The sequence below is a fragment of the Lycorma delicatula genome, chromosome 9, assembly GCF_047948215.1.
Source record: "Lycorma delicatula isolate Av1 chromosome 9, ASM4794821v1, whole genome shotgun sequence".
Classification (NCBI taxonomy): domain Eukaryota; kingdom Metazoa; phylum Arthropoda; class Insecta; order Hemiptera; family Fulgoridae; genus Lycorma; species Lycorma delicatula.
In genome coordinates this window covers 6,731,502-6,755,566 of record NC_134463.1, presented here as the reverse complement: position 1 = coordinate 6,755,566, position 24,065 = coordinate 6,731,502, and the positions used below count along the sequence as shown (strand labels likewise).

Genomic DNA, 24,065 nt, shown 5'->3' with positions numbered 1-24,065 from the left:
CCTAATGAAATCTATTTCTTGTATTACCGTATTATTTATTTGTAATCAATTATTTATTCAAAATAATTACAACAGTTAAATTTTCACAGAAAAATGCAATGTGTTTTGTGTCCATATTTAAGAAGTAATATTATATAAATAAATACGTGTAAATAGAGATTTTCAGTGAGAGGAGTTTTTTTTGTTCACATGTTGCCTGCTTGTAACACGTATTAAGATTCTTTCACTGATCTATATATATAACTAAATAGAGAATCTGGAATTGGTAAAAACTAGTGCTACCAAATAAGTGGCTAAAACTAAATAAAATAAAACAGTGCATGCACAGAGGTAAGTAAGAGTAGGGATAAAACCACGTTTTAAACCGATGCAGTAGAAGTGTTCTGAGTTTGTATTTTAAACACTGTTCTCTATATAACTGAATATCTGTTCTCTATATAAATTTTCTACAACTATCCGTAAATTTCTGCTTGTGTTGCGAAAATGACCGTTCTTTGGTTATACAAAGACAGTAAAATAAACATCCCTACCATCACGAATATAATCGCGCAAGCGTACAATGGTTTTATTTAGTTTCCAGGCACTCATTCTGCAGCGCTGTAGTAAGCTTCAGTATTGAACAGTTAATTGTACTTTACGTCAAGAATCCTCTATCCAGTTATATAGAAATCATTGGATTCTTTAGACTCACATCCTGCTCCTTCATTCTTTCCGTTTCTCCCCGTTGTTTGGTATGGTGAGTATCCGTTTTCATATTTGAATTTTGTCTTCATGACGTTTTTAAATATTAGAAATTATACTATTTATTTTTATTTGTTTATGTTACTTATATATTGTTAGATATCAATATCCTTTTAAAAAATAATAGATAATTCTACTAAATAGCAATAAAATAATAGTCAAAACGTGGCCACTGTATTGATAGGCGTAGTGGAGTAAATTATGATGTTGCATTTTTTTTTGCTAATTCCTTTATTTGGCTATTATCTATGTCAATTATAACGATAGTTTTCACTCTTTATAAAAGAACATGCTGTATTTAACTAGACATTTTGCCACATTGTTGATTTGAGGTTTGCGAAGTACTACGTACGTGTATATTCTAATTTTTTGTCCACGTGCATTTTGCTTTAGAATTATAATTTCAGCCCATGAAACTTATAAAAGTATACTTTGTATAATTTTTTTACAGTCGCAATTTTCCTGATAATAAAATAAATAATAAAAGTTTTCTTCTGCGGTGGGTAGAATATTCTGTAAAATAAATTGAATGGAATTATTGTAACCACCCCATTTTATTATGCCTATTGGAAACGCATCCAAAAATTTTATGATTAGAATTAATTTGAAACTACATAAGACGTGGCGTGATCTAAATTTGCCATAATTCATCTGCGCTTCAGGAATTCAAGAGTTTGAATTTTGGTATGCAATTAATTATTTTAGTTGGGTTCCAGTTAGTAATTGTAAATATGCTGTGGAAAAGAATTTGTGTAATAAATATAGCGAGAGAGGTAGCTGTGCATTTTTCTTGGAATAGCCTAATTTGGCTTTAATTTGTACAGAAACATTGGTATGGGGAAACTGCCCTGCAGAAAAAAATGTATTGTACAGTGCAATACATTGAAAATATGGGGATAGCCATGTATTCCTAGATGATATTAAGTATGCAATAGTAAGTTTAACAATTCCTGTAGTTAAATAACAAATATTGAAGTATGTATAAAGATCTGGCTATATCCAGATTGTACGATTTAAATGCAATTTATTTTGTACTTTTATGCTACAAAGAAATTTATCTTAGTTTGGTACATACCAGATTTTGCTTTAAAAGAAAAGTGTAACCAGTTTTTATGCACATATGTTTTATACGCTAATGACCATTTGTAGTGACCATGTATTAGGCTGGGTTCAATGTGTGTAATGAAGCCAATGCTCTGGGCTGCATTATTCAATTTATTGGACTGCATTCTATATTAAATGAAACTATTTAATATAGGTCCATTAATTATTTCACTCAGTTTTAATTTTTGACTAATGTATGAGATTAAAAATTTATATTCAACAGCAGGAATAAATTGAAACTTAGAACAGCAAAACAAGTTATTTAAAATTATATGCAGTTTCTATTATTTTTATTAAGGAGTTAAACCCTACTAATGCAAATTTTATTTTTCCACAATATTGTTATACTTTTGAACAGAGTACTAAATTGTTAGCTTTGTGTAAATAAGTGGAACTGAATTTTTCTCATAAGAGTTGATTTTTTGAATCAAATTCACTGTACAATCAATCCTTATGAACATGTTCAAAAATACATTTTTCTGGGCTGAATAACTTTAATTGCAGTTGGCTTGGTATGTTGATTATGCAGCAATTCGTAGTTTAGCTTCTCCAGTTACTACGCTAATTCCCCTTAAATCTTTTTCATGGCATTAGGATTTATTTAGTAATTTTAAATTTAACTTTTCAGAGAAACCTATAATTTTATATCTACCATCATTTGCTGTTTTTATTCTGACAAATGAATTTGAATAATTATTGCATAATAACAATAATAATTTGAAACTACTTGAAAATGAAATGCCTTATAAGTTGGTTCATATCTCTTAAAGTTTAATATAGTGCCTATATAAGTATAATTTATTTAAAATGATGGAATTATAAAATATAAGTGGAAATAACTGAAAGCACCTGATAACATTTAAAAAAAAAATTTTTTTTCAGTCCCATCGTAAGTTTAGTGCCCCTAGACATGGGTCTATGGGATTCTACCCGAAGAAAAGGTCTCGTAGACATCGTGGTAAGGTGAAGGCTTTCCCTAAAGATGATCCAAGCAAACCTGTCCACCTTACTGCATTTATTGGTTATAAAGCTGGAATGACTCATGTTGTTCGTGAAGCAGATAGGCCTGGATCAAGTGAGTATAAAGATGTTTTATACTAAAAATGTTAAATGTCTTGTTTTCATTTTCTTAGCTTGATTTTAATGATTTAATGAAATTGAAAAGCATTATTTTGCTTAGTTAATGGCCCAGTGTAATATTGTAGAAATTTCTAGTATGTAAAGAGATTATATACTGCACATAGTTTATGATCATTGCAATGAGGGGGCCGTGTGTGAGTTCAACAAATCTTTGTTCATTACTAGTCAGTAGAATCCGAAAATAGTAATGAATGTAATTTTTTCTCTTTTTTTCTAAATTCTTAATTGGTGCTGTGAAATTAGTGAAAGAATTTAATTACAATTTTGCAATCAATGTTGACAAGAAAGTGATTAAAATTTCACTAGAGTACTTGCAGTGGCTTATAATTGAAACTGGCTGATATTAATTTTGAGTCTGCAAGTCATTATTGCAAGATTAACTGAACTATGATCCCCCCCCAATATATACATTGCAATCTGTTTAAATAGTGAACAGTAAGCAAGTCCTCCTTTGGCCCACTGCCCTCATCATGAAATGAGGATGATATGTAAATGTGGTGCTCTTTTACAGTCTCAGGCTAATCATTCCTACCCACTGGGTTGGTCTAGTGGTGAACGTGTCTTCCCAAATCAGCTGATTTGAAAGTCAAGAGTTCCAGCGTTAAAGTCCTAGTAAAGCCAGCTATTTTTACACGGACTTTAATACTAGATCGTGGATACCGGTGTTCTTTAGTGGTCGGGTTTCAATTAACCACACATCTCAGGTATGGTCAAACTGAGAATGTACAAGACTACACTTCATACATATCATCCTCATTCATCTTCTGAAGTATTATCTAAATGGTAGTTACCGGAGGCTAAACAAGAAAAAGAAAGAAAGAAAGGCTAATCATTCCTGTGATGTAATTGAATCCCACCCTCTAAACTACCAGTATTCACTGTCTAAATCCCTATTAAAACAAGTAGCTTTTAATAGTTTGAACCTCAGACCTTTGACTTTGAAAAACAGCTGATTTTCAATGACGTGTTAACCATTAAACAAGCCTGGTGAGAACCAGGACCTTTCATATTTGGCTGCAAATTTGAAAAATTAATCATGATTTTATATATTTTATTATAAAAAAATTATTGAATGAAAGGTCTTGTGAAATAAGCAGTCCAGTGTGACTACATATATTTTTGAAAATGGATATTAAATTTTGAGAGTTACAGAAACAAGACTTTGCCAAAAACTTCCAATTATTTTTAACATAATTTTGAGATTTCAGGCATGAAATTTCCAAATTCATGTTCACAGAGTCAAACTTGCCCTCATTTGAAAAAAAAAAATTGTTATAATTGGGTGTGTAATGAAATATTACATATCAGATAAAAGTGAATTGTTCGATGTTTTAAGAGATCAGTAAAGATATTTCATTGGTGATGTGTTGAGTAAAAAAAAAAGGTACTTGTATTAACGCCACTGCAGCTACAGCTTTATTTAAAAACAAAGTAGTCAATCTGCTTTTCGGTGGAAAATGGGCTGATATAGAGTTTAACATAGATTCAAAACAGTCTATTTATTTATTTTATAAATATAATTTAACCAAACTTAACCTACGCTTGCTAACCTTGACTAATTAACACTATAATTTGTTGAGTATTTATTTAATAAATTAAGTTATTATTGTTATTTAAATAATAAATAATTGCAATAATTACTGAATTTATTAAATAAATACTCAAAAAATTACGGTGTTAATTAGTCGAGGTTAGCGAGCGTAGGTTAAGTTTGGTTAATTTATATTTATAAAATAAATCATTTCTTTAATTAATAAAAAAACTCAATAAAATAAGTACTCAGTTTTAAATAAACTGTAGCTGCAGTGGCGTTAATACGTAAGTACCAAAAAGAAAAATTGTGTTAGAATTGTCAGCAATCAAATAGGTATTTGTTCAATGTAGTATCTCAGTTTATGACGTATATCAAAACCCAATTATTTTAGATGAATTTTGCTTCTAAGTGTCATTTATTAAATGTTTGGCCATTGATATAGCTGTGCATTTATTAGTCTTTATTTATATTTAAGCATAACAATTATGGTTTTTTTTTGTATTGATGTTTACACATATGGGTTCCACTTCGGTAGAGACCATATGTCTATGCAACTGTACACAATGCAGTTAAGCTGAGTTGCAACATCAAATATTATGTTTCCCCACAATAATCAGAGTGACTGCTTCAGGCCATAACCTTCTAGTAATCTGTTGGGTTGTGATTTAGGAGACAAAACCATTTCTGTAACAGTTAATCTCTAATATATGTTTTATGATTAATTTTTATTCATTATTGTTTTTAAATAGAAATTAACAAGAAGGAAATTGTTGAGGCTGTGACGATTCTGGAAACTCCTCCAATGATGGTTGTTGGTGTTATTGGTTATATTCCAACTCCACACGGCATGCGATCATTGGTCACAGTTTGGGCCGAGCATCTATCCGAAGATTGCCGCAGACGATATTATAAGAACTGGTATGTCTGGTTTATGTTGTATTAATTATTCTTTCAATTTGTTTTTACATGTCTGTGATGATTTAGTATTTATGGTTAGAATCTGAATTTGTTACTGTTGAGAAATCTACTAGGGCGGTCTGAGACATGTAATTATAAATATTTCTATAGAAAGAAGTTAACCGTTAGTGGTACCTATGTTGAAAGTAATTAGTATTAAAATAGTAATTGTAATAGAAATTAACAAGAAGGAAATTGTTGAGGCTGTGACGATTCTGGAAACTCCTCCACTGGTGGTTGTTGGTGTTATTGGTTATATTCCAACTCCACATGGCATGTGATCATTGGTCACAGTTTGGGCCGAGCATCTATCCAAAGATTGCCGCAGACGATATTATAAGAACTGGTATGTCTGGTTTATGTTGTATTAATTATTCTTTCAATTTGTTTTTACATGTCTGTGATGATTTAGTATTTATGGTTAGAATCTGAATTTGTTACTGTTGAGAAATCTACTAGGGCGGTCTGAGACATGTAATTATAAATATTTCTATAGAAAGAAGTTAACCGTTAGTGGTACCTATGTTGAAAGTAATTAGTATTAAAATAGTAATTGTAATAGAAAATATAAAACTATTTTGTTCAAACCCTTTGCTCCCAATGGTGTATATATAATCCCATTTAGTCATATTGTTATTTATCCCCAGTGAGACGTATAGTCCCATGATATTTTAGAAAAATACTGATTGTTCCATGTGAATGTTATAGGCTATTAACTTATCCCACTGGTATGCTACTTCATTTAGATTGTATGAGCAGTAATTATGCTTAGTTTCACCTACAGATGGCAAAATCTTTTTTACTTAGTTTGTGACTTTGTCTGCATTATCTCTTGTTATATTTTGATAACTGATGATTTTTGAGCTGAGCGTCTATCGCACAAGTTGTGTAAGCTTTATCTGTTGTTGCACCATCCATCATCATCATCACTTATCTGGTAAGTACAATTTTTTTCTTCATTTTTATTTCAACTGGGACAATATGTCACAGTGGTTCTTTAAGTAGATTTCATTCATATTGAAACATTTTTTTTTATGTATTAAAATTATTATTTTTTTTATAGATACACTAATGACTGGTAAATAGCTATTTTCTATTGAGCTTGAGCAGATTTTACAAGAATCGGAGGATAAGGATTTTTCTGATGATACATCTGAAGATGAGACATGAGTTCCTGGTCACAATTATAGCACAGAAACAAGCGAAGATTCAGATGGTCTCATTAGTGATACTTCAGAATCTAGTTCTGATCATGACTGGTAATGATAAAATACTATTACTAATAGTAACACCAAAGGTGACAATAACAAACAAGATATTCACATCATCTGGTAAAAATCTAATGACTTGTTCAAACCTAGGCTGCAAGTAACTCAAAGTCATCTAATATTAATTCTCAATAACAAAATTACTGTTGAATCGGATGAGCTGAACACTTTTTACAACTTTTCCCCTGTAGTCTTAGTATTTTTATATTACGTCAGTCGAAACAAAATGTACCACAAACTGATACAGGAGAAATAATGATGGTGCTTGGAATCTTCCTTGTAATGAGTTACAATAAAGTTCCCAATTTTTCAGATTACTGGAGTCATAACCCATCATTAGTGAATGAAGCCATGAAAACGGCTATGTCAAGAAGTCTTGACAATCATCCATGAAGAGGTTAAAATACTTCCAAAACATATTACATTAATGAAGTTGTTTCATGTCTGAAATGTTCATTTTCTAAAGCTAGAGAAGATAGCCCATTTCAAAGTATTGATGAGTCTATGACAAAATTTAAAGGGAGGTCCAGCATTAAGCAATATGTCCCTATAAAGCCCATAAAACGGGGGGAAAAAATATGGCAATGATGCAACTCACTAAACTGGATTTGTATATGATTTAAATATATATGAAAGTAAAATCATGGAAGAAGAAAATGTAAGATAACTCTGGGGGCAAATGTTACTCAAATTTTGTGAAACCTTTAGAAATCCAAATGTGACAATAGCATTTGACAGATTTTTCACCAGCGCCAAGCTCATGGACAGTTAAGTTTTCCTGTCATTGGTATGTGTATTAATAATAGAAAAAATATGCCAAAATTTAGGAAAAAAAGAATCAAAATATTTGGTTTCAAGATACGGTGACAGCAGAGACATTTTCGTATTAACTGCCCCAATATGAGTAAATGAAAAAAAAACCTGTAAACAAAAAAATGGTGAAAGAATGTAATTCAACTGTCCATCAGCTGTTTCATTTTGTAATAAAATAATAGGAGGAGTCGATTTATCAGATCAAAAAATTACTATGTATGATTTAACAGAAAATCTTAAAAGTGGCAGAAAAGGGTATTTTTTTAGGTTGTTGGTGATGAGTGTTAACTCTTAATCATATTCAAAGAAGTAAAAAAAAAGTTAACTCTGAAGCACTGCTTAATAATAACCTCTTGCAGAACTGATAGCCACTGGTAAGGAAAGTTGTAAAATTAAACGAAATAAGTGCAATGGCCAGCCATCTAAACAGTGTAAATTAATGTTAAACATTGAAGACCATTTGCCAGTGGAAGGACACTCCCGAAGATAATTTGCAAAAAAAATATACAAGAACTACATGTGCAATGTGCAAAATACCATTATGTAAAAGCTGTTTTACTTCCTATCATACATAAGAATTTAGAAATACATTTACACTTTCAAACAAACAAAATTGCATTCGACATGCATTGTATTTTTATTTCATTTTTCTTATTGCCATTTTTCTGTTTATTGAATTTTTGTATTGTTTACCCTTTTTATATTAAGTTTGTTGTATGAATAAAATAATTTTAATTTTATATTAGTTTTGTATTTTTTTCTTTAAAGTTCAATCGTATCAAATAAAAAAAAGTGTTTTTTAATTTCTCATAACAGCTACTGATGGGACATAAAGTACCACTGAAAAATACCAGTTGGATATGTCCCAGGTCAAAATTTTACTTAAAAAATAAAATTGTCATTTTTTAGTAAAAAGTGATTGTGTCAGTGATAATATAAAATATTCCTAAGTTAAAAAATAACTGGGAAAAAAAATTGTATTTTATGGTGTGAAAAGTGATAAAAAATTGGTAGCAAAAGGAATCATTTAACATCATAACAAGGGAATGTTTTTTCTCAACAATATTAATTTGATTATCAAATCAATAATATGATTTGATAATCATATTATTGATTTTACTTTAACAAATTTTAAGATTTTGTTTGTCAAAAAAAAAAATAAAAATATATTAAATCAGTTTTAACGGAAACTTTTCAGATGTGCATAAGTTATTCTGATCCGTGACAATGTAGATATGTTATGTGCTTTATCGTGTTTTGTTTCCTTTTATGTATTTTTGATTACGTCAAAATGTTTAGAATTAAAATTATTTTAGATGACAAATGTAGGACCATTTAGATACAACTTAACTTCCATGTCATCGGTGTATATTGGGTTTAAATTACATATAATATTACAGCATTATAATTAATTGTTTTAGTACTTTGTTATAAATTGTTATTAGTAAGTGTTATAACATTACTAATAAAGTATGGATAGCTCTCCAATCAGTAGTATGAGAGCATTGAATATTGTCTGAAGTACAAGGTGCAACTTGTCCTTCGATGACAATTTTGTTCTTTAGTACAACAGATGATCGAGGTTTGGTTTCCACTCACTGAAGAGGCCATCCTCTGGTTTGTTTCTTACTGTTAATTATAGTTCAACATAGTAATTAATTCAGTCGGTTTGGTGGTCTTCACTTCATCTGAAGAAGTAATGAGCAAAACCGAGGCCTTTTTCAACATTGCATTTGTGTCTGTCTGATAAAACTGGTGGTAAGTCCTAAATAAATTACCCTTTTTTCTGGTATTGTAGGACATTATCTTATACATTTATACCAGTTTACTTACTCTGTTAATATTACAGTAAAACATTGTTTATCTAGAACTGAAAGGATTGACAAACAAGTTTAAACAAGCTAAAATTAAATTGTTGAAGCTTTAGTGTTTGTATGTGCAAGAAAAATAAAAAGGATTCTTAGATTTTTGTTAGTCTTTTCTGCTGATGTAAATTTTCTTTCTGTGAAATTTAATATGTCTATCTGCAGTGATTTGAAGAAATGCATGTAATGAATGGAGAACAATAATTAAAACAAAGATGTATGTATATAGCCTTTAATTAAGTAGAATAACATCTTGGTTAATAAAAAAATTTGTAGAAACAGAAATCTTTGATATTTTCATCTATAAATGCTACTAATTGAATTACATAAAATAATTGATCAAAAAGATAATTTATACTTGCAGTTTGCAAATCTAAAAAGTACCTATAATGAGGAATCAGAAGAAATTTCTGTAAAGATTGATTCTTTAGAAATAATTGTCTTCTTTAGATTTTATTGAAGCACCTCACAAAATGCAGGCAGGTAAACTGTAAAAAACATTTGTTTATATTGTATATTTATGTTTTACCTTTTGTAATAAGCCTAGACTGTGTGCATTTTATATCTTGCAGCAATTCCTGTACCAAATAGTTTTTCTTGGAATATGTTTTGTGAAACTGTTTCTCATTTCTCACTGTTGTAAAAATTTTACTTACGTTGATAATTTTTAACTACCAGGAATTTGTTACTACACACATGGAATTTAAGAGATAAAAAACATTTTAATTGATATTAAATTAGTGAACTTCTACTAAATATTTTTTCCTTTTTACCAGAAGTTGTTTATTCTTATGAAACTGCTACGTCACAAAAAAAATTGTGTAGATGAAAAAATTAATGTTATGAGCTAGAAAACTGATATAATTTGTTATTCAATGACTTAAAATTTGTTAGTGCAAGTTGTTAATATACGGAGTGGCAATAATGGTTGTGGGTACCTCATTTTCCTTAAAATAACTAAGTTGTTTATTGTTAAGATTTATAGTCAAAATTACTAATTTAGTAATTCTTTATTGCTCATGATAAGGGTGGAAGGAGGGGGTTTCCTTCTAAGCGACTACCTACAGCAATTTATTGTTTTTGGTCTTGGGAGTTTTTTTTTTTTTTAATGTAATTGCTTTAAATTCATATAACAAAGGAATTAAGGACTTGATTGTGCTCTTCCAGTATGTTACATTGATCAAAAAGACAATTATCAATCAGTTTTAGACAAATAGTGTTCTACTGACTTAACAGAATTGATCTGAACAATAAAAACTATAAGTATTTACAGGTAGATTGGTCTATGTATATTTATTTATAGATAGTGTATTATAGGTGGCTTCACAATAGAAATTTATTCTAAAATTTTAATGCAATAAGAATTAATATCATTTTATTACAAATTGTGTTATTAAAATAAATCTTCAAATTATGTGAAGTTGGCAGCTTTTAATGCATTTTTATGCTTAAATGTTTTAATTAGGTACAAATCAAAGAAGAAGGCATTTACCAAAGCATCCAAAAAATGGCAGGACGAGTTGGGAAAGAAATCAATTGAAAGAGATTTTAAAAAGATGATTAAATATTGTAAAGTTATTAGAGTTATTGCACACACCCAGGTAATTGTAAAATTTTTAATATTTTTATAACGATGTTTATGTATCACATGGACTCTGCTTTGTACAGAGACTATGTTGATACACAGCGTGGCTACTGCACACAATGCAGTAATAGCTAAGCTGCAACATCGAAAATCATGTTGCCCTGCGTTTATGTAGGAGGCAGCTTCAGGCATATTCCATAACTTTCCAGTAACCCGTCGGGTTGTGACCTGGGAGACAAACCATGTCTGGAACATTGTCTAGATTTCAGTGTTATATTATTACTGATGGTTGTATTCATAAAATAGTTGATCTATACATTTAATAGTCTATAAAAGCAATGTTATTTGATATAAAGTTAGATGAAAGGAAACAACGATAGTGATTACCGGTATTTAAAAAAACTATTTTTTGTGTAACTGTAATGTCAGTAAAAAACTTAATCGGATTACTTTTACAATCAAATTTAGACAAGTGGGATTTTGAAAAATGTTAATATTTATTTTTTCCAATATTTCTAAATTTTATTAAGAAGATCGTTAAAATGTGTTAAGCTACAAGTATGGGTTGCATGATTGTAATAGTGTTTCTAAATTAAAATTTTTCTATTATCATTCCAGCATATTACATTAAAGCTTCCTGCTGTTATGACTGACTACAGGAAGTTACTAGCCTAACTATAATAATTAATATTGATTTGTTATTTTTCAATGGAATTTAATTTAATTTTTTGCTTTATTTGAAGTGTATTTTTGTATGATTTATATATAAAGATGTGATTGGTATAAAGAAATAATTCTTATAAAAACAATTTCTTTTTTTTTTTAATTACAACTCATATTAAATAAGATAGTGTTGCGGAATAGCCTGCAGCCCTAATAACCCCATTTATTCGTGTCTTAAAAACCTACTGTAACCAGAATTTTTTTTTATAAATTGACATTTCATGTCATAACTAGTAGTCATGTTTACACAAATGAACCAAAGGGTTTACCAAATCTTAGATAAATTTTCAAATAGAAGTGTACGTTATTTTAATAAAGTACTTATAAATATGAACTTTTAGAATTAAATAAAATGAAAAGATTTAGTTTCAGTGAAGAAATATTATTGCACATATTTTGATATCCGGCTGATATGCATGAGTGAAAAAAACTCCTGAAATAAGAACTATTTTATTTAACAAGTTATTCATTGACAAGCAATTAAGCATACAAAATAATAACGATCAACTATTATAAAACTGAACAATGGAGTCATTTAATTTTGAAAATTTGTTTATTGATTTTGTTTGGCCTCTTAATATAAACTTAATTAATAACTCATATGAAATTAATTATTTTTTTCTCTTTAGATGAAATTATTGAAGAAAAGGCAAAAGAAAGCCCATATTATGGAAATTCAAGTTAATGGTGGTACTATTGAAGAAAAGGTTAAATGGGCCAGAGAACATCTTGAAAGGCCTGTGCCAGTATCTAATGTCTTCTCTCCTGATGAAATGATTGATGTCATTGGTGTTACTAAGGGGAGAGGATATAAAGGTAAATAAATTGTTTGAGAGAATATTAAGCATGTAAATATGAAATCATTTACAGGACTTGTGATGAAAAATCATGTGTTGTGCATTTCTGATGTCATCATTGAATGCGGATAACCACATGCTGCCTTCCTACTGATGTCCTTATTAAAGTAATTTTTTTTTTTTTTTTTAGTCAAATGGTGCTTTTTTGTTTTTTTAGTAAATAACAAAACACAATGAATGATCTTTATAACTTTGTTTAATTAATTATTGCTGTGTATAGTTTGTATATGAGTTCCACTTTAATCTTACCTGAACCTGATATGAATTGTTAACTTGATTATTAGAAATTCTCAGTATTGGACATGTGTGTAATGGATTGAGGTTAATATAAAATTAAGTTCTGTAGAACATTTTTATTATTTGCACAGGTTTGTTTGTGTGTTACTAATTTATTCCTTTTTTTTTTACTTATCCCACAAACTAGGCGATTGGCATAATACATGGTTACTTCCCCCAATCTCTTGTGACTTGAGTGCATCTGTTCATTTTGCTGTTAATCTACTGTTTACTTCTTGATTCTTTTGTTAGTATTGCAAAAGTAAGGTCTGGAATTCAACTAAATTTCATTAGCTGGTTTTATATAGCTAATTTCATTATAGTTCTTTGCATATTTGTATAAATGTAGCTATCCTACAAGTTCATTTAACACCAAATGATTTTATTCTGTAAAACAGTTAAAAATGTTATTTGGACTCTTGGGCAATACTTCCAGAGGTTCCAGTTAAGGGGATGAGGAAGAATTTTTTTTTTAAACATTCTCTAATATAATAAAGAAACCATGAATTTGCATTTCTTGAAGGAGTAGGAGGTGTAGCCTCTCTTGGTACAATTACATGTCAATCATTTCTACTGTGAAATAGTCATAGAATAAGAAATCATTGTTTTTGATCATATGTACCTTGACAAAAGCTTGCCATTTGTTGGCTCTAGTTTCAATCCTGACATCTCTGTGTAGAGTATCTAGCAGGATTAGAATTTAGAGAGAAGGGATAAAATGAAAAGTGACTTTCTTTCAATCAGGGTAGATGGGGTAGTAGTATACGTATTGCCTAGAACCCAACAGTAACTTAAGTGCTCTTTTATCCATTTACTGTTAGCAACTACAACAAAATATGACAAATGAACCATTAATATTTGTATTGTAGAAGTCATGGTAATTTTTAGTAAGAACATTTGTTTGATTGCTTCAGCAAGGAGTAATAGGCAAAAAGAGAAAATTCTTTGGAACATGTTACAGTAAAAACACAGTAGTGTGGTAATAGCAAATTAATAATCTATTGCTGCATTTAAAAGTTGAAAGGTTTTTACTATTTAAGGGCAAAACTGTTAAAGTTTTGTGACTAAATCATCATTGTAAGAATTAATAGCTCCTTTTGTTAGAATACCCATACTTCTAAAATTAACAATCAAAGAAAATATTAAAACTTTGTTTTTATATAATTTGATGGCACTATATTAATTTATTCTATCTCATAAAAACTTTTATTGAACTGAGTTTTATTTAATTCATACTTAATTTGCTATAAATACTTCTTACAGGTGTAACATCTCGTTGGCACACAAAGAAGTTACCCAGAAAAACGCACAAAGGTTTACGTAAAGTTGCTTGTATTGGAGCCTGGCATCCCAGCAGAGTACAGTTCACTGTTGCTAGGGCTGGTCAAAAGGGATATCATCATCGTACTGAAATGAACAAAAAAATTTACCGCATTGGACAGGGAATCCACACAAAGGATGGAAAGGTGAGTTATTTGAACCTCTTTTTTAATTAAATTTTATGAATTTATATGATTTTTTATACTGTAAAAAAACTACATTTAATTTTGTAAAGTATTATTCATATATCATTGATAAAACGACTATATTATTCTCATATAAAATGTTTGGTACTAACCCCAATTTAAATTAATCACATCAAAATTTAATTCTTTAAATTTATCACTGATGAAATTTATTTATAAATTCGTTACATGAGTATAATTTAAAGAAAAAATTATCCTTTATTAGTAAATAATGAAAATAAAAAAAAATTATACTTGTAAATATTTAAATTTCAAATTATCAAAAACTGTGATTTGGCAAATAGTTTCCTGGTTGTGCTGTGATTACTTGTGAAAATTAGGTACTATTTTGTACTAAAATATGGTTTCATTTAAAGAAACTAGTATACTTTAATGAGAGGTGGTTGCTACTGCAAAATAAAAATTAGCCCTCTTCAAGCCTAGAAAATATTTTGCAGAAAGCAAAGTAATCTACTTGGTATGTGGTTAGAGCAGTGATTATCAACCTTTTTTTTAACCAAAAAGTAAAAAAAAAATTGAATGATGTTTAGATTCCCCAGCCCCCAACTTAATGAAACCTAGTTCAGCTGTAAACTATTTAGCTGTATTGATAGTAACTGGTATGGTAGTACATGTATGTATGAAGTTTACGAACATAAGCAATTATAGGTTCCAACTTGTATATGTGTCTGCACATAATTAAATTTAATTTGTTCTGCTTGCATAACATTCACTGTGAGAGTGTCATGTTGGGAACATGTATATGATATGTTGTGCTATCAGCAGGATAAAAGGCATAAGAAATTGCAGAACATCAGTTTAGTTTCCCATGCAAAATAGTTACTGCTTCTGGTAACTATTTAAATTTTTAGACGTGTAATTTCACAGAAAATAGAGATTTCAGTTTTTTAGTGTGCAGTCAAATGCTGTAACTTTTTTCCAATTTGATTCTTATGCAAAATTGTTAAATTTTTGAAAAAAACAGAGCCATCTGTATCCAATCAATCAATTGGTAAAAAACATTGTACAGATGTTAAAATCATGGTTTTACTTCATTTGATGGAAAGCCAAACATCGTTGTTTGCTACGAAAGCATGAAGTCATCAAAATTAATTCAACATTTGAAACTAAACCTCTCAATTGTAAAAGCAAACTCTTGCAATTTTTCAAAAGAAAATTACATACTTAGAGAAATCAACAAGGTTCTATTTGTAAATCAAGCCATACTAATAAAAGTACATTTGAAGCATCTTATCTCATATTGAGTAGCTAAGATGTCCAAACCCCATACAATCTCAGGAATCCTCAATATGCCTGCTACAATTGATATGGTCAATGTTTTAATAGGCATGGAGAAGAAGCAAATAAATTTTGCTTTCTAAAGACACGATATTAAGGCAAATCTATAACATAGGCATGGAAGAAGCAAATAAATTTTGCTTTCTAAAGACACGATATTAAGGCAAATCTATAACATAGGCATGGAAGAAGCAAATAAATTTTGCTTTCTAACGACACAATATTATAAGGCAAATATGTGACATGGCTGCCAGTGTTTACAATCGGATTATTCAGCGAGGTGATTCAAATTTTTGGTATTAATTTGATAAATCAACATGTAAATTATCAATAATTTGATAAATCAACAAATATTTCTCAGTTCCTTGTTTTATGTGATATGCTTGCATAGGACAATTCAAAGAAAATTTGTTTTGCAAATCAATACCTGGGTATACAACAGGACTTTCTGATGCCTTTTTTTTATGAAACTCCTTAGTAAAAACTATAACATAGACGGGACAAAATGTATTGCAGTATCTAGTTATGGTGTGAAGGCAATAACAGGAAAGAACGTGGATTTAAAAAAAAAATTATAACATTGTCTTGTAGCAAGGGTGAAAAAATGGATGCTTGCTTCCTTCATAGACATATGCTCTAGCCACAAAAAGTATGCCAGAAATCATTTTCTTTGTAAGGCTGTTAAAATGGTTAATTTTATTAAAACTAAACAATTTCAGAATTGGGTATTTGCCAAACTATGTGAATTTACTAGGACCTGATAAAAAACATTAAAAAGTTCATGCTATAATTAAGAAGCTTGATATGTGGATTATATTTGCCTTAAAAAAAAATTTGATAGTTTCCACTCGCTTCCAAATTAAGTAAAATTTGGATTAAGAAAATGCTATTATTCACCACCACAGTTTGGATAGCATGAAGATGTGTTTGAGCGAGTTAAAAATTCATCTGGGGGGCGTATTTATTAGAAGATAAAAATGACCTCTTGAAGAGATTGGTACTGAATCCATTTAGTGAAAACGTTATTGCAGCTGCCAAGTTACTAGTTGAGATTCACTGTGAATATGGAAATGCAGTCACAGAAGCATTGAAAATATTTTAATCCCTTTTGCAATGTCTTACTTTTGTGAAAATGATTTTTTTGTGTATGGTTATGCTAAAATCGTTAATCACTTGGAAACAATTTACTTTTGTGTGCTTTTAAGATGACCCACATTTGGAGAAACTTAAATGAATAACAAATTTAACCATTTCATTAATGTATTTTCTTTACATGTGTGCTTACAAATGTAAGTAAAATGTTTGAGTTTTTTCTCATAAATGATTTCATTATTATTTGTGTGTAAAGTTATAGGCTGATTTCATGACTCCTCATATATCACTATCACTGCAACCCCCAAGTTGAGAGCATTTTAGAAGGAATTGATGAAATCATAAACAGGAAATGAAAAATGGGTTTGGGTGTATTATTTTTCTAACAAGTAGGATGTAGTTTAAACAAAAAGCATATGTGTGTATGTTGTATTTGGTTAAAAAAAAATTTTTTGTAGTCTGGTAATTGCTATTTTTTTAAATTTGTTTCTAAAGTGATTTATTTTTTATAGGTCATCAAAAACAATGCATCCACTGAATATGATCTTTCAGAAAAAACAATCACACCCATGGGTGGCTTCCCTCATTACGGTGAAGTAAATAATGACTTCATTATGTTAAAAGGATGTTGCATGGGTCCTAAAAAGAGAGTTATCACTATGCGTAAAGTAAGTATAATTTCATTTTTTTTATTTTGTATTGCTTTCCATTACTTTTTCTGTTCATTGTCTATGATGATTCTCATTTCCAAACCCTATCTGATTATTTCAGTGATTTCAAAATGATAGGGCTGAGACAATGAAAGAAATAATAAATTTTTACATTTTATATTTTTATAAGCAAGTTCAGAAAAAAACAGGTGAATGTTAGTGGTGATTTTAAACTGCTAGGATTCATTGATTTATAATTGAAGATAATTACTGGCTCCTAATTTGGTTTTCATATTCAAAATTACAGGATCTGCCCAACTGCCCATTTATGATAATTTTTATGGTTATCTAACATTGATCATGTTATCAATTTTTTTTTAAAGATAATTGAAATTGATGAAAGGAAAAACCTTCTGTATGTGATACTTGTATATTATTATCCCACCAAGAAGTAACCTTTTTAAACAGCACTTTCAAAAGTAACTGGTCAGATAAAATATTTTATAGATAGATGAATAAACTGTGTTCAGTATATGACTACCCAAAAAAAAAAAAAAAAAAAAAACACTACTATTCATTATATATATTTATTGTTCTTGTGTATGCATATATATATATATATAATGTATATATGTATATATATATAAAAGACAAAAAATAAAACTGCAATCCACCACAGTACTTAATTAATAATATTTGCCTTATTTTATTACTTCTTCATTTGTACATCAAAACTGCTTTTAAGGATTTCCCCTTGTCGGTTGATCAAAAAATTAAAAACTTTAAAATTACACATTCAGAAATAAAAATTATTGTACACAGTGTAAATATGGATATTATTAAAGCATTTTTAATAACTTCAAAATTTTGTTTAAATGTCCTATACATGCCTGTGGTCAGCCACTACATGCAGTACTATAATACTAATATTTTATGAATTTTACTTTATATTTACAAAAGTGCTGCTATGTATAGCAGCTCTAAGAAAATCATTATCAAACTTTGCAGATTAATTAAGCTGAATTTTTGTCTATATTTGAATAACAAAAATTATAGAAAATTTATTTTTTTAAGAAAATTGATGTAAAAACATTTATTAAAATTAAACTAATTTGAGTGGTTCAATGATATAAACAAAAAACAGACTTTTTTTATCTTTAAAAGAGAAAAGTGAAAATATTTTAATCAGAAGTTTTCATCAATGTTTGAATAACATAATGTAAATGAAAATGGATAGGGGAAACTTATTGATAACAAAAAAAAAGAATAAAAATTATTTAAAACAGCAAATCGTATATGTTTTTACTTTTTTCTAACAATTATTAAATATCAAAATGGTTACTTGATAAAGCTACAAACATTTCTACGAAGCAGTTGCTCATTGTGGCCACCATTCTACTCTATGCATAGTTCAGCTTTGTGAGAATCCATGCTGGCAGAACTTATCTATTAGCATCATTATTATTTAGTAATAGTAGCTCTAGCTTCTATTATATGATGTCTTAATTCCTCTGTGCTAATACGAGTGGAGTTACTTAACAGCTTCATCCAACCCAAAGGAAAAAGTCTGTTGGCATGAGATTAGATCAAGGTGTCATTTTACTTTTTTGTTTTGATGAATCCATTGCTTACTAAATGTGTTATTTAAATAAAAATAACACGACAGTAGCAAGCAAGTGCACCATCATTGAATAACCACTTCTGCATTCTTATCTTCAAATGGAATATTTTACAAGAGTTCCATCAATTTGTTTGAAAAAATGCAATACCGCTCTCTAAGTGAGCCTTGCAGTAAAAAAAAGGCCACTGAGATTATCAATAAGAAGACCAACAATAATGTGTGTTGGAAATGACTGTAACAGTCTCATGTGGGATTTTCTTCTGCCTAAGAATTAACAATGTTATTTTACAGAATAAATTAGTAATTAGAATATTACATAGGAAAAAGGAATAATATTCACATTTAGTTAATAATTTACCATAGACTGAATTTCATCTGTTTTAGGTGGAACATTTTTTACATGTGTTGTATAGAATCTTATTATTGTTTGTCCTGTAATATTCACACACACTTTATTGCGAAACATGAAAGCAATGTAACACCTTCTGGTGCTTAAAGTGGAAGGTACTTGAACAGCATTCAGTATTGCTGCTTTTCTGTTGACATTTCTCACAAAACGTTCGCAACAGCCAATCAATTTTTATCTTTACCATAAATTAACATGTCCTGTCAAACTCTCCAAATGAAAACAAATTTGTGGTATCGCCTATTGTGAATGACTGACTGAACAACCGCATAAACACTGCTCAAATGAAAATTCAAATGCTAGACCCTAAATTTAATTGTTGACCATCAGTTTATTGTCAACCTATAAAAAAATATTTATATTTTAGAAGGATGTTTTTCAAATTTATTTTTAGAATTTGTATGTGAATTGTTTTGTTTAAAATCTTATCACTTCTCTGATCCAGTTTGTGCGTTTTGTTTCTAATTAAATTTGAAATTCTCAAATCTGTGTTTAATTTTAATTGATGTATTTACATCAATTTTCTCAAAATTAAATTCTTTACAAAGTTAACTAGAAATTTTTATTTGTTGGTAAATTAAAAAAGTTTATTTTATTCTAAACTCAAAAAAAGTGTGTTTTCTGACTAAACATTTTCTTGTTTACCCTGCTTTTCTTAAAACTTACGTGAAAGGTCTGGGACCACTTTTCAATTTCTTGATCAAAATTTTAATATGGTTTAATTTTACAGGGAGCAGAAAGTAGGGCTAAACAAGAGTTGAAACTCTTGATTGAACTGTTTCTGACCTGTGATTGTATGAACTTTTATTGGCTATAGAATCATCTCCTTAGAAATTGCAATGCAGTTTGGAATCACCTATATAAATTGTAGTAAAACCCTAATAAAAAGGAAAGATCTTTATTATATTTTTAATATTTTTTAACAAAATTTGTTTACTTCAATTATGATTGTAACAAAAACAATTTCTGATGAAGAAATTGTGCTAATTTTTTAGTTTGTATAAAGTAAATTTAATTTGAATGGATGAAGACCAAATAAAGACTTTTAAGTAGACTGAAGAAACATTATGAAAGCTTTTTCTTTCTCAACTGGGAATTGTATTTAATAGTAATTTCACTGTTTTTTTGTTTTGTTTTAGTCGTTGCTTGTTCACACCAAACGTGTTGCTTTGGAAAAGATCAACCTGAAATTCATTGACACATCATCTAAATTTGGTCATGGTCGCTTCCAGACAGCAGCTGATAAATTCGCATTTATGGGTCCTCTAAAGAAAGATAGGTTAAAAGAGGAAGCTGCTGCTGCTCAATAATAATTACATAATTAAAAATTTGTTATAAATAAATTTTTCTGAAATTAAAATGAATTTGAATTACTTTTCTTTTATAATACTAACAACAAATTGTTCAACCGCAAAGCTTCTTGCTGAAGTAATTTTATGAAAAGCTGAAATTAAAATATTTTTACTAGTTACATGGGAATTGTTTAAGTTAAAGCTTGTTATAACACAGTAACTGTGGTGGGGGTCACAGATGATCAGATCTGTGATTGCATTTTCAAAAAACAAAGATTTTTGTCAAGGCTTTATAGATCCGTAATTTGGTTAGTAATATAATTTATACAACATAAAAATACCTTTTATTTTTAACTTCTTATACATACATTTTTAAAAAAATGATTTACGAAATGGTTTTTTTTTAAATATAACAAATATTGGTTAAAGTCAAGTTAGAAAAGAATAAATCTACAAAATCAGTAGCAATGTTCTTTATTGAAACACAACAAATAGTAAAGAGCTGAGAGAGACATTCAGTGCAAAATTTTGGCACTTCTATAGTTTTGTTTTTAGCGTATTACCTGTCATTTCATTAAAATTGCCTTGTACCTTGGCACCACTCTCTTGTCTTCCTAACTACATTCTTTGAGTTTTAGTTCATGTTCTAGTCAGATCTGTCAAAATGATGATTCCTGAATTGAACCGCAGTTCAGGAATCAGGTTCAGGTTTTTTAATATTTGAATTTACATTGAATCATTTCATTTACAATGGCAGTCTTTAATAGCAGTTGGTGCCTATCTTGTATAGCTGATCACATTTACTGGACCCTTATTATCCACAAAATGAAACATACATAAAAGCATTTCAAATCTGTACAGACTAATCTTGTTTTTAACAAATTGCTGTTCTAACATGGGTCATCTAACAAATTACCCAGTTTAGGTAGTGTTACTAACTCCATGTGTAAAGTAATCCCAAAAAGGTTTTTATCTCTGTTTCCATTGATGTAGTCAAGAACATATTTTCATTGTCACCGTATAAAGTGTTGGTTGGACATAAAGATTTGTGTGGAAAGTAATAGCATCAAAAATGTTGTCTTATCACAAGTATTGAATAGAAATTTTCAGATTTTGCAGTTTTATAAATATAAAGGCTTCTTCATACTTACTGTTGGTATATGGAATTGCATACTATCTGTAACCCATAGGTTGTGATCATTTTGATTGTGATGTTTCACCTCATGTGTGGCTGCTTTCAATGACATTTCATTCTCACTTTCACCAGATGGTGAAACAGGGTAGCAAAAGTGAATATTCATATATTACTTATACTAGTGTTTTGAATAAAGTTGTCATAAACTCCATTTTTGTAAAAAGCAAAATTTATTATGAAAATAAATTTTCACACACTGAAAGACAGAATGGTTTTACAGCAGTTGTTCAGCCTTGAGCATGCCACTTTCCAGACTACGTGGTGGCATTAGTAAAACCATTCACTTCGTGCCTGGTAGACAGTAGTGATCGATATTGTTTTAGTGATGTATTAAGCATAATATAATACAAAACTCAAATTTAAGCATATCAAAATATTTAGTTTTTCATATAAACTGAAGTCATAAATGGCCTGATTTTAGTAGTTGCTTAAATATGTGTATGAAAACAATATTTACGTGCAATTACTTCGTATTTGTTCCATTACTTCTAAGTGGATTTTTTATAGTGGAGCGACATGGATGTCTGAAAAATTTCTTATAAGACAGATGTATGTTTAATCAACCTAATATGCGTTCTTTAGAGTAGAAGTGAAACTTCATTACCAAGTAATATGGAAGTGAAATTTCTTTTATCAAACTGCACAGGGTAAATGGAGAGCTCTGCTTTGCACCAGATGACAAATTACTGATTTTTGAAAAACATTACCATTAGTATTTCTACCTAAATCTATGTGTACAACTGTAAGTAATCCACCTGCGTCAGCTATTGCCATAAAAACACAAAGTATCCTTTTTTAGTGTATGCATGCCGATCCAGAATTTTTTTAAATCGCCTTGTTCTAATGTTTTCTGCCAATATAGTGGGGTGAGTTCCATAAATCATAATATTGTTTGCCAGACAAGCCAAATTTCTCCTGTTTGTGTTGGCATGAAGAGTGGTTAGAGTCCATATGCATGTTCATCAAACAATTAAAACTGATAGAAGCAACACCTCTGTAGAATAAAAACAATAAGGTTTGAAACTGCTTCCATACCTAAAAGCTTAATTTAAACCTGTAATTTAGACTTTTGTAGTAATTAAGTATACATTAATTTTTATTTCACAACAAAACTGTAGAGAGGATACCTTCCTCTGGTTCAGCAGGTAAAGCTAAAAGAAAAATACTATCAGATCTCTTGTTTCTATTGCTATATACAAAGGGAAACTGGGCCAATACATACCTGTAATTACAGTGGCTAACAAAATGAAGATGACTGAGGAAGTTAAGGAACCAACTACACCTCCAATTGAAAATTAAGCAGTTTAAAATTTGCAAATTGCTAGTGAGAATAATAATGATCTGCCCCTTGTAATGAAAAAGAGGTGGTCCAAAAGAAAAAAACCAGCGACCAGATATTAAAAAACTTTCTGATAAAATCGGCATTTTAAGATGTCTGCTCTTGGCACATCACTGCTGCTTTGTAATTCCTCCACTTATTTTGTTCACACAAACAGCTGATTCATCATTAGCTTCACTTGCCTTGATCTCATCAGTCTATACATAGTCAAACGGACATTGTGTTACCAAATGAAACCTCAAATCAACAGTGGTGGACAACATTTAATTAAAATACTCAATTGTCTTCTTTTTTTTTATATAATCAACATTTGAACTTTTTTTACTTATCTAAATTCTGAATAATTTCAATTAAAATTTGTTATTTTAAATAATATTTTATATTTAGAAATTTATAATAAATAAAATTACAATTAATAAGTAAATAAAAATATAAATCTCAGATTTTTTTGTCTAGCATTATAATCTGTTACAGTAATGAAGAGATGTTCAGTTGGAGGAATCGCTATTTTGCGCTTGGTATCCTTCTCTGTATATCAGTTGAAATGAAACTTAATAAGTGAAAACTTCCTGAACTCATTTTGTAGCATTCTTTAAATTTGTTGTGTTGAGCAAGCTGTGTTACACAACTTTTGATGAACTGTGTTGTAAATTGTTAACATCAAATGGTACTGAAAATTTCTTATATGCTTGTTACAATTCAAAAACCAATGAGTGGACGACGACATCATCTTCGCTTGACGAACGCATTGTTACTAAAACCTTCAAATATTTACAAGCATGCTCATAAGATAAATATTGTGA

At 29.4% G+C, this 24,065-nt stretch overlaps 1 protein-coding gene across 1 annotated transcript; it reads left to right on the top strand.

The window, feature by feature from the left end:
• The first annotated feature begins 579 nt into the window (after positions 1 to 579).
• Positions 580 to 20,800, top strand: LOC142330625 (large ribosomal subunit protein uL3). The gene is made up of 8 exons (XM_075376047.1): positions 580 to 736; positions 2,728 to 2,920; positions 5,269 to 5,437; positions 10,888 to 11,023; positions 12,360 to 12,546; positions 14,127 to 14,329; positions 17,272 to 17,427; positions 20,576 to 20,800. The coding sequence occupies exons 1-8, from the start codon at positions 734 to 736 to the stop codon at positions 20,744 to 20,746; spliced, it is 1,218 nt and encodes a 405-aa protein (XP_075232162.1). The 5' UTR covers positions 580 to 733; the 3' UTR covers positions 20,747 to 20,800.
• The last annotated feature ends 3,265 nt before the right edge of the window (positions 20,801 to 24,065 follow it).

Bases quoted from the DNA above. Each gene is read 5' to 3' on its own strand.
- LOC142330625 (XM_075376047.1), top strand. The intron at 11,024-12,359 runs GTAATTGTAAAA...TTTTCTCTTTAG, and splicing joins GAGTTATTGCACACACCCAG to ATGAAATTATTGAAGAAAAG. The intron at 17,428-20,575 runs GTAAGTATAATT...GTTTTGTTTTAG, and splicing joins GAGTTATCACTATGCGTAAA to TCGTTGCTTGTTCACACCAA.